The sequence below is a fragment of the Coregonus clupeaformis genome, chromosome 17 (assembly GCF_020615455.1).
Source record: "Coregonus clupeaformis isolate EN_2021a chromosome 17, ASM2061545v1, whole genome shotgun sequence".
Lineage (NCBI taxonomy): Eukaryota > Metazoa > Chordata > Actinopteri > Salmoniformes > Salmonidae > Coregonus > Coregonus clupeaformis.
Genome location: NC_059208.1, coordinates 9,077,769 through 9,091,609, shown reverse-complemented (window position 1 = coordinate 9,091,609; position 13,841 = coordinate 9,077,769). Strand labels below are relative to the sequence as shown.

Here is a 13,841-nt window from a genome sequence, read left to right as displayed (position 1 = left end):
ATCATGCTTGGACGGTGGAAAAACCTGCTAAAAAGAAATGACAACACTGTATACAGATATATTAATATTATTTATATAGGTCTTTATATATAGAAATCTATGTATACTGCAATGCTTTCAGAGAGGAGAAAACAGAGACTGACACCACAGAGTAGGTCAGCGATGGAACGATGCACATGATTGACAGAACAGAAGCACTGAGGATGATGGAGGATGAAGCGCAGGAGAGTTGGAAGAGAGAAACAAAACGTTCCGAAATCGTCAATCAACGTCATAACGGGCATTGTAATATGGAATGCCTGCAACTCAATTGATTACAGCCCTTACAGTCTCTTGGTGTTATTTATAAAAGGAAATTACAATCTCTTATGTAATATTACAATCATACTGTATTTGAATAGAATCCACCTATTTACAACACTTCATAACTATATCTGTAGTCCATGTACAAGTTTAGTGGTCCTCTGTTGAAACATTTGAGACAGTGGTATAAGAGTTGCTGGTGGCGGAGTCCAACGGAATGACAAAAACATTCCTACAACGTTTCTCTCCCTTCCCACAACCACCAGCAACATGACACAATTGTGCATTAGCCTACATGCGTTTATGTATAATGCTCTTTTATGTATAGATTTTTATTTATTTCCGTGTTGTAAACCAATTGGTGCCCAGCCCAAATAGGCTTATAAGACACGATATCAAGTATGTGTGCACAAAACATTTTTACATTAAAACAAATTAAATGCATTTAACAAATAAATGCATAATCAGCACTCATAAAGTAGTTTTCACCTGTAAAATCTAATTGCGCGGTTTGATGATTTTTTAAAACCCAAACTGTCACCTAAAAATGACATTAACAATTTTATCCTTTTGACACTAATATAAAATGACTAAATTGGTTACCAACGTTAACCTTTGGCAGTTCGAATAACCTCAATGTATTTCTGACTTCCTGTCCGTTTGCTGTCCTATCGTTCAAATGGGGAGGTCTATAACAATTAAGTGATCGGACCGTGTCTGTCAATGATGGACTTCAGTTAGTTCATAACCCTACAAGAACATTTAATGATTTACAACATAAACCTCCACTTGACAATGATAGCGAGTAACACATACACACACACACACACAACTGCTGCACCATCAGCTGAAACCGTAAGCTTGAAATAAGAGATTCCTCTATACAAATAATGACATTTAATCGAAGCTCTTCCTCAGGTGACTAGATAGGGTCACACCGAGACAGAAGTAACGTAGCAGCGTTTACCCTGATTACATAGGTCTATCTATGCTTTTACAACATTCCCCTTAATGTCATTCAACACCTATAGTTTAGAGAGGAGCGTTAAACCTCCTCTGTAGTCATTCATTGTCAGTTTACTTTAAACTAGAGGGGTTGGAGTTTAATTAACAAGGCCTAACCCCCTTTAGAGTCACCCTGTATTTTCAGGCAAAAAGCACAACATCCTTCTAGATTAGTCTGCCTACATTTTTATTTTTTTATTTTTTTGTACCCCGAAGGTGTAGAACGGGGCTCTCTAACCCTGTTCCTGGAAAGCTACCTTCCTGTAAGTTTTCGCTCCCCCAGTTGTACCTAACCTATTATTAGAATAAAGTGTGCTAGATTAGGGTTGGAGCAAAAAACCTACAGGATGGTAGCTCTCCAGGAACATGGTTGGGGAACCATGGTGTAGAAGATCTAAACAAAAAGTCTAAATAATCAGTCACATATCATACTGCACCAACGATGCAAAAATACACATCTACACAATATTTATAAAAAGGTTATTCTCTAAGGGTTGTACAGTCGCAAACTTCCTACACAAACACGCACACACAGAAACAAGACAAAGAAACATAACATCTCCTGCTTGTGTCTGAACGTGTGCATTCATGGTTATTCCAACAATAGAAGCCTTTCAGCCTTACAGTACGATAACTTTGAGGTCTTAACCCTTTCCTCTCCCTCCCCTTTGACCTTGATACATTTGCCGACTACTTCCCCTTGTTTGTGAAGGACGTGATAAGAGGGTTCTCTTGGAGGTCAGGGTTCATAGTTCATTGGTGTAGCTGGTCGAGGTGTGTCAGGATGGGTGGAGAAATGGCTTTGTTGTCCCCAGCCACAGGCCTCAGGTTTCTGGCCAAGTGTCCATGGCCATATTCATTAGAGCACACCTTAGCAAAAGGTTTTGCAACGGGGGAAAAAACAAAAAATGTCTTATTAGACAAGTTCTGGTGGTACCTCCCCATTTCAGTAAATGTTCTTCCATTTGGTGCCTAATTAATACACCCCAGGTTCAAACCTTGGTTCTGGTCTAGTGATGGACCTTGAAGGCCAGCAGCTGCTCAGAGTGCATGTTATTAAGGGCGCGCAGGTCAGGCAGTCTGAGGAGCAGCTTGGTGAATATGGCCGACTCGTTGGGGTGGTTCTCAGTGATGAGGCCCTTCAGGTGCCAGATCAGAGTCTCCTGAAGCGCCTCCACAGAGTTCACATTCTCAATCCCTGAGCGATCTAGAACACAAAAACCACAGTAGAACGTTATTAGACTTGGTTCCTATACTTTTCTCTGATTACCATTCATCCGTGTATGTCTCTATGACAGGAAGCTCAACCAACGGAGATGGATAGAAGATGTTGGTGAAGAAGGAAACACTCACTATAATACAATGTATGCTTTCAAACAACAAACATACTGTAGATAGTTACACTACTCTCTTGGTAAGGAGCCATACAGTACCATAACAACTCACAGTATTAAGTCTGTTTCTATAGGATCTATAGTGTCTATATAGTCTATTTAAAAGGGACAGGAAGAGTGAATCAAAAGGTCACAGGTCATGAGCCTACCGGCAGAGATGAGGACGACGGTGGTGAACAGGCTCATCTCCTCCTCGCTGAGGCCGAGCCCCATCAGATTTTCGCTGAAGTCCATCATGGAGGTCAGGAAGTCGCCGGCGCCCATGGCTCGTAACATCTCCACGCTGTACTTGGTACCACCCAGGAATGTCACTGTGCGGTCTTTCACGTCAAACAGCGATGCAAAACGTACCACTAGCACCTGATGAAGTGACAGCAGACACTAAGTTTGGCTGGATCAACTGCATTTCGATGAGAGCAATATCAGTTTGTTTTTTATACTGTTTTCATTCACATACACGTGAGAAAGGGGATAAGGGGTAGAGGAGAGGAGAGAAGGAGAAAAGAAGAGCCTAGGGAAGTAAGATGGAGTAAAACAATGCAATAAGAGGTTTTAATACACTGTAAGCGAGTGTTCTGAGACTGGTCTTTACCTCAAAGGTACCAGCCTTGAGCAGGCTGACCTGGTCGTGTTGGGAGAGGTCTCTGAAGCCTGGGATCCGCTTGGCAAACTCCACCACCTCCCTGACGGCCGGGGTGAAACTGTGGCTGAACTCATCCCAGATCCCATGGCCTGACTTATGGGGGTTCACATGGGGAGACGTGTTCATGGGACACAGCTGAGGATGGAGAGAGGGGAGAAGGACTTGGGTTAGGAGGCACATGCAACATATCATTCATATACTTATTACATGGTGGAAAAGGCGAGTTTCCCACATACATTGTGTTATGTTAACACAATCTGAAGGTGTGAGATCAAGTATGGTGTTCCACAGGGATCGAATCTTGGACCTCTATTATTTGTAGTTTACATTGACAATCTGCCAAATGGACAAACTGCTCTCTCAAGTGATTTGAGAAGAAAGTGCTATATAAAGTCCCCTGTAGCTCAGTTGGTAGAGCATGGCGCTTGCAACGCCAGGGTTGTGGGTTCGTTTCCCACGGGGGGCCAGTATGAAAATGTATGCACTAACTAACTGTAAGTCGCTCTGGATAAGAGCGTCTACTAAATGACTAAAATTTAAATAAATGTAGTTGATCAATATATTATATAATAGATTAGCATAAATTATAACTAAAATATATCATACAGTCATTGTCCATCTTGGACTCACCAGATGCATCCTGTAGCCACCGCTCCACAGTGGTCCAGTGGATCCTCCATGGGAGTTGGAGGTGGCCTGGCTAGTGCTGTTGTTCCCTCCATGGTGGGCGTAGGCTGGGCAGTTGCCACTAGGGGAGCTGTTGGGAAGTCTGTCTCTGCTGTAGGAACAGTGGTTCTGGATGGGGGTGGTGGGAGTACCTCTGCCGTAGGGGCAATGGCTGGGGGTGGTGGTGTGGTCCTCCTGGCGATGGTGGCTGTCAGGGCCCTGAGGCCCAGTGTTGGTGGGCCTCTCCTGAGCCTGGACGTGGACCTCAGTGGCTGTGAATGAGGCCAGGTCAGTCTGCTGGTTCTGGTTCTTCTGGTTCCAGGCCTCCTGCTGGTTCCGGTTCCTCTCCTCTATCCTCTTTCCAGTGTCACTGACGTGTTGCTGCGCCCCCGGGGAGGTCGGCTGGGCATCGGCCTGGTTGTACATGAAGGTCTCCTGGTGGGCCCGGGTCACCGAGCCAATCACCTCCTCTGACACGTTGTCTGAACCACTTGACGGAGACGCCGATATAGGGCTTGTACCCATGGCGACTGCAGACTCTGGGTGATGGCTGGGCTCCTCTGATTGGTTGGACCCGGGGGAAGCGGCGGGAGAGGTGGAGGAAGAGGCGGAGCCTAGGCCAGAGTCAACATCTTGGGGGCGGGGCTCCCCGGGGCAGGCTGGCGCCTGAAGCTGATTGGCCAGGGGGATGGGTGTGTTGCTGTGGAGCTGGCTGTGTAGCTGGCTGTTGTTGTTCATCATGTTGTTCATGGCACTCTGCATCTCTAGCAGCATGCGCTGTTTCTCACGCTTTGGGATGCGGCCGAAACGCACAGCTATTAGAGAAAGAGATAGGAGGCAACGTTTAAGCCGTGTGGACACTACACGACTTTCAAAATCCTAACATCGCTGAGCCTCTCACATTAAACAACCATCTTTCCTGTAGTTTTTTTTGTGTTGCCAACGTAGTGGTGCGCACACTAAACAATGTGGCACAGACGGTGGTCACACACTACAAGATCCTTCACTTGGTCATGAGGATTCTCAATACAACGCTGTCTCACGAAAAAAATCATGTGCTTAGATTTAATGTAGCTATGAGCTGTGGCTCAAAGCAGCCTCAAACGTTAAGTCATTCAAGCTTGCCATACAGAGTTGAAATATCTAGGCAACATTTTGAATTGAATAACATTGATTGTGAACTTCAGAGCTGTAACGATTTGACACTTTGGCTTTGGTTAAAGGCAAGTACAAACGCATACTAGTAGTAGTCATGGCTCCTGCTGGAGAGTCCACACATTCTGGGTGATGCAAAACAACGTCATCATCTCACTGGCTTCTTCTCTAGCGAGCCCTCATTGGTTATTGCTGATCACCGTTCTCAAAACTTGTCATTGCACATCTCACACTACAAGAGCATTACAGATTTTGTGCGATAAAATCAAACATGTTTGAAAGTCTACTGATAATGATCAAATACTGTAAATCCTTGTTTGAAATCTAACAAACCGACTCTTTCTTCTTCATCTTCTTTTTTCTCAACTACATATTTATTGAACCCATGATAATGGTAATAAACCATGTATTATTGTGACTGGAGAGGGGATGTAGTTAAAGAAGGTAATGGGAACTTACAGTCTTTGGACATGCCGACCAGCAGACACTTCTTGAAACGACACTGCTGGCAGCGGTTCCTGTTGATCCTCATGATGGCACAGCTCTCGTTCTTCAGGCACTTCTTATACTGGATGTTCTGCTGGATGCTCCGACGGAAGAAACCCTAGAGACACACAGACAGACACATTGGTGAGTCAGAGTTTTCATTCAATTTGAATCAGTGGGCCTTTTTCTAGAGTTACATCCGAGTTGGGGGGGTTTTGCACTTTGTCCATTTGTATGCTGAAAATCTAGAAGATATTCTTTATTTTACAGTTTATTAATTATTTGATATCAAATTTGGCCATCAAAAAATGAAACCCCTAAAACAGTGTATTAGGTTGCATGATGCCTCTGGGTTTTAGAGGTCGAAGAGTTAAAAATAAGGCAGAACTATTTAAAGCAGTCCGAGTTCGATGAGGGTGGCTGCTGTGATGAGTTGACCCAGTTTGGCTACCGTCCTATTATGTCATCGCACCCTTGCTCTCTCACCTTAACTATGATATTGAGGCACAACATTGATTAGGTGTGTGTGTGTGTGTATTCTCACCTTGCAGCCCTCACAGGCATGGACCCCGTAGTGGAATCCAGATGCAATGTCTCCACACACCTTACACAGCAGCACCAGGCCGTTGATTTCTGCAAAAACAAAGAGACAAAACATCTCATCAGCACCCATTGATGCAATACCTCTTTAAATTAAATTCAATAGACTGTATTCATCCCCAAAGCCAAGGGACAATTATTGCAATAGTAACTGAATAGACATTCAAGTTATTGCACAGTAGAGAAACCACTCACTAGTAATGCTGCATTTTGCACTGGTCTTTGCCGTAGTATGGGCCAGTGGGAGGCCTGCCGTGGTTAGCAGCGTGTCCACCACGTTGCCCTGGCGACAGCTGTGGGAGGAGTTGTGTGTCAGGGAGGAGGAGTTGTAGCTGCCGTCATTTGAGTCACTATGACATGACTCAGGGCTGGAGGAGCTGATGTAGGCTATTACACCCCCTAGTGGAGAGAGAGACATGATGATTAGGCTGATAGTTTCACTGAATTAAATATAACACATATTATACATTTTACATTTTAGTCATTTAGCAGACGCTCTTATCCAGAGCGACTTACAGTTAGTGAGTGTATACATTTTCATACTGCTGTTATCTCTGTGTTTGAAAGGAATTTGAATTCATGTTGTTTCAGAACATTTTGCAGACCGAAGGGAAGGATCTGGAAACCGTACAGTCCAAAAACTATTAATCTTATTCCAAAACTAAAAAATGATTAGCATTTAATTATTCCATGTATAAAATACTGCTCGCCCTATTCACTACAACTATCAGAACTGCCCCACTCTAAACTACCATTAACAGCCTCTAGTTTCCAAGCACTCAGTTTCACTGATTCACATGTAGCAATCTAGTGACGCTGTTGTCCCCTTTTTGTCCTATGGAAACCAAATCTAATACTGATTGGATCATAGCATAAAGAGGCCAGGTTTATACTCGTCGAGCGTAGTGCCCACCCATAATTCCCTGGTGCTGCAGAGTCAGGGTTGCCATGTTTGTAGTTTTGCTGGTATTTTTGTCTACTTTGAAAACGATGTTGCGGGTGAAAATGTATTGGTCGCGGGTTGCCGGTTTTTGGGCTACTTCTAAATTGCACTGCGGCCACCATGGCAATTGTGTACTTTACCTAGAGCTGGCAAACAGATTTAATAAATAGCCTATAACTTCAGTTTATCGTTGTTGTAGCCTTGTGTTATTATGTAATTATTAATGGCCATGTTTAGTTCATGAAATTGGAAGTTATCAATTGTTATCATGGTCACAATTCTATCGCAATTTGACGATCAGCTGTTGGAATGCATTTGATTGAAGGTAAATCAGTCAGTCAGATTAGGTTTAAAGTAAAACATTAAAAACACTGTCTGTTGTTGACAAGCATAGGCCTCTTCAGTTCATATACATATTTTAATATTTAATTCAGTGATTTAAATTACGAATCCTCAGCAGGCTACTGGGCAACGGGAAGCACTTACCTCGAAATCGCCTCGCTGTTCATGTTGAATAAATTAGTCTGTCAATTTGAACTAAGCAAGCTGCTAAATCGTTAATTTTACATTTTGCCTTGGCTACTGTAGGCAATCTGACATTAGACGTAGGCCTATCAGGGGCTATAGGCTACCTGCATCTAGCTAACCAAACCATGGCAAAGTTGAATTACAATCATAAACCCAGATTTTAGTCAGTAGGCCTAGCATGTTTATTGAAATGACAAGTCAATCTTGCAAATAGGCCATTTATAACATTATAGCATTTTTGTAGCCATTTTCTGCAGCCTGTCAACTATGCCTCTGTCTATCCCTGTTCTCTCCTCTCCGCACAGGCTATACAAACGCCTCACACCGCGTGGCTGCTGCCTCTCTAACCTGGTGGTCCCTGCATGCACCACCCACGTGGAGTTCCAGGTCTCAGGCAGCCTCTGGAACTGCTGTTCTGCTGCCAACAAGGCAGAGTTCATCTCAGCCTATGCTACCCTCCAGTCCCTCGACTTCTTGGCGCTGACGGAAACATGGATTACCACTGAAAACACTGCTACTCCTACTGCTCTCTCCTCGTCTGACCATGTGTTCTCGCATACCCCGAGAGCATCTGATCAGCGGGGTGGTGGCACAGGAATCCTCATCTCTCCCAAGTGGACATTCTCTATTTTTCCCCTGACCCATCTGTCCCCCCCTACTCACAAGGCAGGCAATACGCTTGACCTCATCTTTACTAAATGCTGTTCTTCTACTAATCTAATAATAATAATAATATAATATGCCATTTAGCAGACGCTTTTATCCAAAGCGACTTACAGTCATGTGTGCATACATTTTTACGTATGGGTGGTCCCGGGGATCGAACCCACTACCCTGGCGTTACAAGCGCCATGCTCTACCAATTAAGCTACAGAGGACCACGCATCTCACTGCAACTCCCCTCCATGTCTCCGACCACTACTTTGTATCCTTTTCTCTCTCGCTCTCCTCCAACACTACTCACTTTGCCCCTACTCAGATGGTAATGCGCCGTCGCAACCTTCGCTCTCTCTCTCCCACTACTCTCTCCTCTTCCATCCTATCATCTCTTCCCTCTGCTCAATCCTTCTCCATCCAATCTCCTGATTCTGCCTCCTCAACCCTCCTCTCCTCCCTTTCTGCATCCTTTGACTCTCTATGTCCCCTATCCTCCCGGCCGGCTCGGTCCTCCCCTCCAGCTCCGTGGCTTGATGACTCATTGCGAGCTCACAGAACAGGGCTCCGGGCAGCCGAGCGGAAATGGAGGAAAACTAGACTCCCTGCGGACCTGGCATCTTTTCACTCCCTCCTCTCTACATTTTCTTCATCTGTTTCTGCTGCTAAGGCCACTTTCTACCACTCTAAATTCCAAGCATCTGCCTCTAACCCCATTTTGAAAAGAAGGTTGACGACATCCGATCCTCGTTTGTTAAGTCAAATTACACTGCTGGTCATGCTCACACTGCCCTACCCTATGCTTTGACTTCTTTCTCCCCTCTCTCTCCAGATAAAATCTTGCGACTTGTGACGGCCGGCCGCCCAACAACATGCCCGCTTGACCCTATCCCCTCCTCTCTTCTCCAGACCATCTCCGGTGACCTTCTCCCTTACCTCACCGATCAACTCATCCTTGACCGCTGGCTATGTCCCTTCCGTCTTCAAGAGAGCGAGAGTTGCACCCCTTCTCAAAAAACCAACACTCGATCCCTCTGATGTCAACAACTACAGACCAGTATCCCTTCTTTCTTTTCTCTCCAAAACTATTGAGCGTGCCGTCTTTAGCCAACTCTCTTGCTATCCCTCTCAAAATGACCTTCTTGATCCAAACCAGTCAGGTTTCAAGACTGGTCATTCAACTGAGACTGCTCTTCTCTGTGTCACGGAGGCTCTCCGCACTGCTAAAGCTAACTCTCTCTCCTCTGCTCTTGTCCTTCTAGACCCGTCTGCTGCCTTTGATACTGTGAACCATCAGATCCTCCTCTCCACCCTCTCCGAGCTGGGCATCTCCGGCGCGGCTCACTCTTGGATTGCGTCCTACCTGACCGGTCACTCCTACCAAGTGGCGTGGCGAGAAGCTGTCTCCGCACCACGTGCTCTCACCACTGGTGTCCCCCAGGGCTTCTAGGCCCTCTCCTATTCTCGCTATACACCAAGTCACTTGGCTCTGTCATATCCTCACATGGCCTCTCCTATCATTGCTACGCAGACGACACAACTAATATTCTCCTTTCCCCCTTCTGATAACCAGGTGGCGAATCGCATCTCTGCATGTCTGGCAGACATATCAGTATGGATGACGGATCACCACCTCAAGCTGAACCTTGGCAAGACGGAGCTGCTCTTCCTCCCGGGGTAGGACTGCCCGTTCCATGATCTCACCATCACGGTTGACAACTCCGTTGTGTCCTCCTCCCAGAGTGCGAAGAGCCTTGGCGTGACCCTGGACAACACCCTGTCGTTCTCCGCTAACATCAAGGCGGTGACCCGATCCTGTAGGTTCATGCTCTACAACATTCGGAGAGTACGACCCTGCCTTACACAGGAAGCGGCACAGGTCCTAATCCAGGCACTTGTCATCTCCCGTCTGGATTACTGCAACTCGCTGTTGGCTGGGCTCCCTGCCTGTGCCATTAAACCCCTACAACTCATCCAGAATGCCGCAGCCCGTCTGGTGTTCAACCTTCCCAAGTTCTCTCACGTCACCCCGCTCCTCCGCACACTCCACAGGCTTCCAGTTGAAGCTCGCATCTGCTACAAGACCATGGTGCTTGCCTACGGAGCTGTGAGGGGAACGGCACCTCCGTACCTTCAGGCTCTGATCAGTCTCTACACCCAAACGAGGGAATTGCGTTCATCCACCTCTGGCCTGCTGGCTCCCCTACCTCTGCGGAAGCACAGTTCCTGCTCAGCCCAGTCAAAACTGTTCGCTGCTCTGGCACCCCAATGGTGGAACAAGCTCCCTCACGACGCCAGGACAGCGGAGTCACTCACCACCTTCCGGATACATTTGAAACCCCACCTCTTTAAGGAATACCTGGGATAGGATAAAGTAATCCTTCTACCCCCCCCTTACCCCACCCAAAAAAAAAAAACCATTGTAAAGTGGTTATCCCACTGGCTATAAGGTGAATGCACCAATTTGTAAGTCGCTCTGGATAAGAGCGTCTGCTAAATGACATAAATGTAAATAACGGTTTGTAGTCTTAACATCTGGCACATAATAATGGCACAATTGCCAGATAATATAACATTTTTTTTGTTTGTTTAATAAGGACGAAATATATTTTCTCTTGCGACATTCAAATTCCTTTATTCGTCACATTAGCTCACAATTATTATTATTTTGATGGAAAACCGAATGTTGCTTTTTAGGTTGTTAGAAGTTAAATCGAGATTCCTTCTTAATTCGCTCGATAACGTTATGGGAAAAGGGTTTATTGGCTAAATGTGGCAGCTCTCTTGCTGCGAAAAAAACATATTTGGCCGTTTTCAGGCCTTGTGGGCGGGTTTTGAGACGTATTTTGCAATAAAGTTCAGCTAGACCTGGCAACCCTGTGCAGAGTGGCTCTCAGCCAGGAGTAGAGGCCGATCACCCGCTCAGTCACCCGCTGTTTTTTCACCCCCCTTTTTTCAAATCAGGCTGACCTGGTTTCTCTCCCTCCATTCTGGTTAGATAACACCCCTGTTTCATAATGCCAGTTTCAGCAGGGTGTGTGGAGAATAGCCTGGCTACACTGCAACTCACACACATGGCTCAAGTGGGAAGCTCATCGTTATTCAATCAAGAAGCAGGGGCAGGGCTAACATTTCCGGATTGCTTCATGAAGCAAGCAATTAATGCCTGCCAAATGTTGTGTGGCATTATAACCTAATGTGATGTGTTCATGAGTTGGTCGTTTGTAAATTCCTTGTTGATCGAACTGCATTACAGAAGAAGTTTCAGCAAATTCTAAAATAATCTCAATGGTAAGAACATTCATAAAGCATAACTCCCGAGTGGCGCAGTGGTATAAGGCCACTAGAGATCCTGGTTCGAATCCAGGCTCTGTCTTAGCCGGCCGCGACCGGGAGACCCATGGGGCGGGGAACAATTGGCCCAGCGTCGTCCAGGGTAGGGGAGGGAATGGCCGGCAGGGATGTAGCTCAGTTGGTAAAGCATGGCGTTTGCAACGCCAGGGTTGTGGGTTCGATTCCCACGGGGGGCCAGTATGAAAAATAAAATAAAATATAATGTATGCACTCACTAACTGTAAGTGGCTCTGGATAAAAGCGTCTGCTAAATGACTAAAAAAAAAGAAATCCATAGCAAACCCATCCCAAATAAGGGTGACATGAATAGATGATTAGGTTGTAAAATGTGAAACTCTTGGCCAATCAATTACAATTTTTCTAGACTGACTGATGACGTCTCTTTTTGAAACCCGCCCCTACGTGGAACGGGCATGTTTTCTTGAGAAACCCAGTGGTAGAAAACTGGGTCAGTTTACATTGCTGCAACCCTATAACTGCATGCAGTTTCACGTGTATCCACACCAACTCGCAGTGCAGAATCTTTGGCAGAATTATGCAATATTTACGTCACAGTGCTTCTCCACCAACCAGAGGACGCAAGGGGAGCATTTAAAGACGAAAGTATACACGTCACAGCACTCCTCAACCAATCAGAGAGAGCGTATACAGAGTCGCACATGGCTAGCGACCCGTGCATGTGAGAAAAGGGACCAGCAACACTGTTCCAGCCTACTGATTCTGAAATAACAACACCCTCAATAGCACTCATAACCCACTTTAACCCAGTTTGAATTAAGGCTCATTACAGTAAGAAAAATCTGACATTTATGAGCAGCTCACTGTAATCCATTTGCTTATGTTTTGATTCAAAACATCACAAAACCCTTTAAAATCAGGATACTGACAAGTAGCCTGTTGAAGCTGTAAAATTCATCTGGGTTGTGGAAGGCTGTGGTCTAATGAAATACACTATCAAGATACAATGTCACAAACAATGAATCTGTAGACACTAAAATAGGCTAGAGGCCTACACATACATCTTTATAAATGTATTGAGCAGAAGATGATCATCTTACCTGCTTTTGTAGATTCCATGTGCTCTGACTTCTGAAATCCCCTTCTTTAGACCTTTAGTCTGATGACGTGTTTATTATCTTGTTTTCAGCAACTTTTTAGGTCGCTGGTTGATCCGATTGATCAATGAATTGAAGCATTCATAAAATAGTCACCAAACGCACGTAGGCCTACTAGTTTCTGAGATGACAGCTATTGCTCAACAGCAAATGTTGCTAATCAGACTGACGTCCCAAACAATATACTTAAAGTAAAATGTATCCGATTGGTTTCAAAAACGCCCCGAATCAAACAATAGATTGTAGCCAATTTTGTCGCTACAGAATGAATCGAACGTTCGGAATTCCGTATATTTTAGTTTTCGTATAGCGCTCCAAAAAGCTATTGATGTCTCTTTTCTGAAGGCTAAAGATAGGCCTAAACCTATATATAGCATAAAAATAAGTATTTTCTCGAAGGAAACGATAGCTCTGATAGCAAAGAGTATAACGTTATCCTCTGTCAGATATTCGCTGGATGACTGTCTCTCGACTCGAGCTGCTATGCTACCATGTGACCCATTTCAGTGACTCCTCCTTCCGTAGCCTAGCGCTGGTGGCAATGGGCGAGTTCGTTTTGCATGGCCCGGTGCCCCGGGTGAGTGGAGATTTCATTTAAGGACCAATGGAATTGTCTAAAATGTACAGACTCTGCCCACCCGCGCCATGCAAAACGAACTCGCCCAATCTAACCCACTGACACACTTTTTACAAAGTGGGGGGATGGTCCGAAGCAAGGGCACTAAAGGAGAGCATCACCCCCATATGAGCATCCCACCTCAAAATTGGACTGGAGCACAGGAGGTTGGTGGCACCTTAATGTGGGAGGACGGGCTCGTGGTAATGGCTGGAGGAGAATTAATGGGATGGTATCAAATACATCAAACACATGGTTTCCAAGTGGTTGGTGCCATTCCATTTGCTCCGTTCCAGCCATTATTATGAGCCATCCTCCCCTCAGCAGCCTCCACTGGACTGAGTATTTTTGCCTATAGTATAGCAGCAAAAAACAATAT

The 13,841-nt window shown here is 45.3% G+C and overlaps 1 protein-coding gene across 2 annotated transcripts; it reads right to left on the bottom strand.

The window, feature by feature from the left end:
• Positions 1-51: 51 nt before the first annotated feature.
• LOC121586556 (nuclear receptor subfamily 1 group D member 2) lies at positions 52-13,318 on the bottom strand. 2 transcript variants are annotated; one of them, XM_041903324.2, is made up of 9 exons: positions 12,790-13,318; positions 6,448-6,651; positions 6,197-6,285; positions 5,626-5,770; positions 3,976-4,826; positions 3,295-3,480; positions 2,852-3,062; positions 2,307-2,515; positions 52-2,178 (listed from the first exon to the last, which is right to left on the bottom strand). In XM_041903324.2, the coding sequence occupies exons 1-8, from the start codon at positions 12,806-12,808 to the stop codon at positions 2,319-2,321; spliced, it is 1,902 nt and encodes a 633-aa protein (XP_041759258.1). In that variant the 5' UTR covers positions 12,809-13,318; the 3' UTR covers positions 52-2,178; positions 2,307-2,318. The 2 variants fall into 2 exon arrangements, with proteins under 2 accessions (XP_041759258.1, XP_041759257.1); XM_041903323.2 differs by having other exon boundaries at positions 52-2,515.
• Positions 13,319-13,841: the final 523 nt, after the last annotated feature.

Coding starts and splice junctions, on each gene's coding strand:
- LOC121586556 (XM_041903323.2), bottom strand. Junction 3,481..3,975: donor GTGGCTACAGGATGCATCTG/GTGAGTCCAAGA, acceptor CTCCATCCTCAG/CTGTGTCCCATGAACACGTC. Junction 3,063..3,294: donor TCAAGGCTGGTACCTTTGAG/GTAAAGACCAGT, acceptor TCACTTCATCAG/GTGCTAGTGGTACGTTTTGC.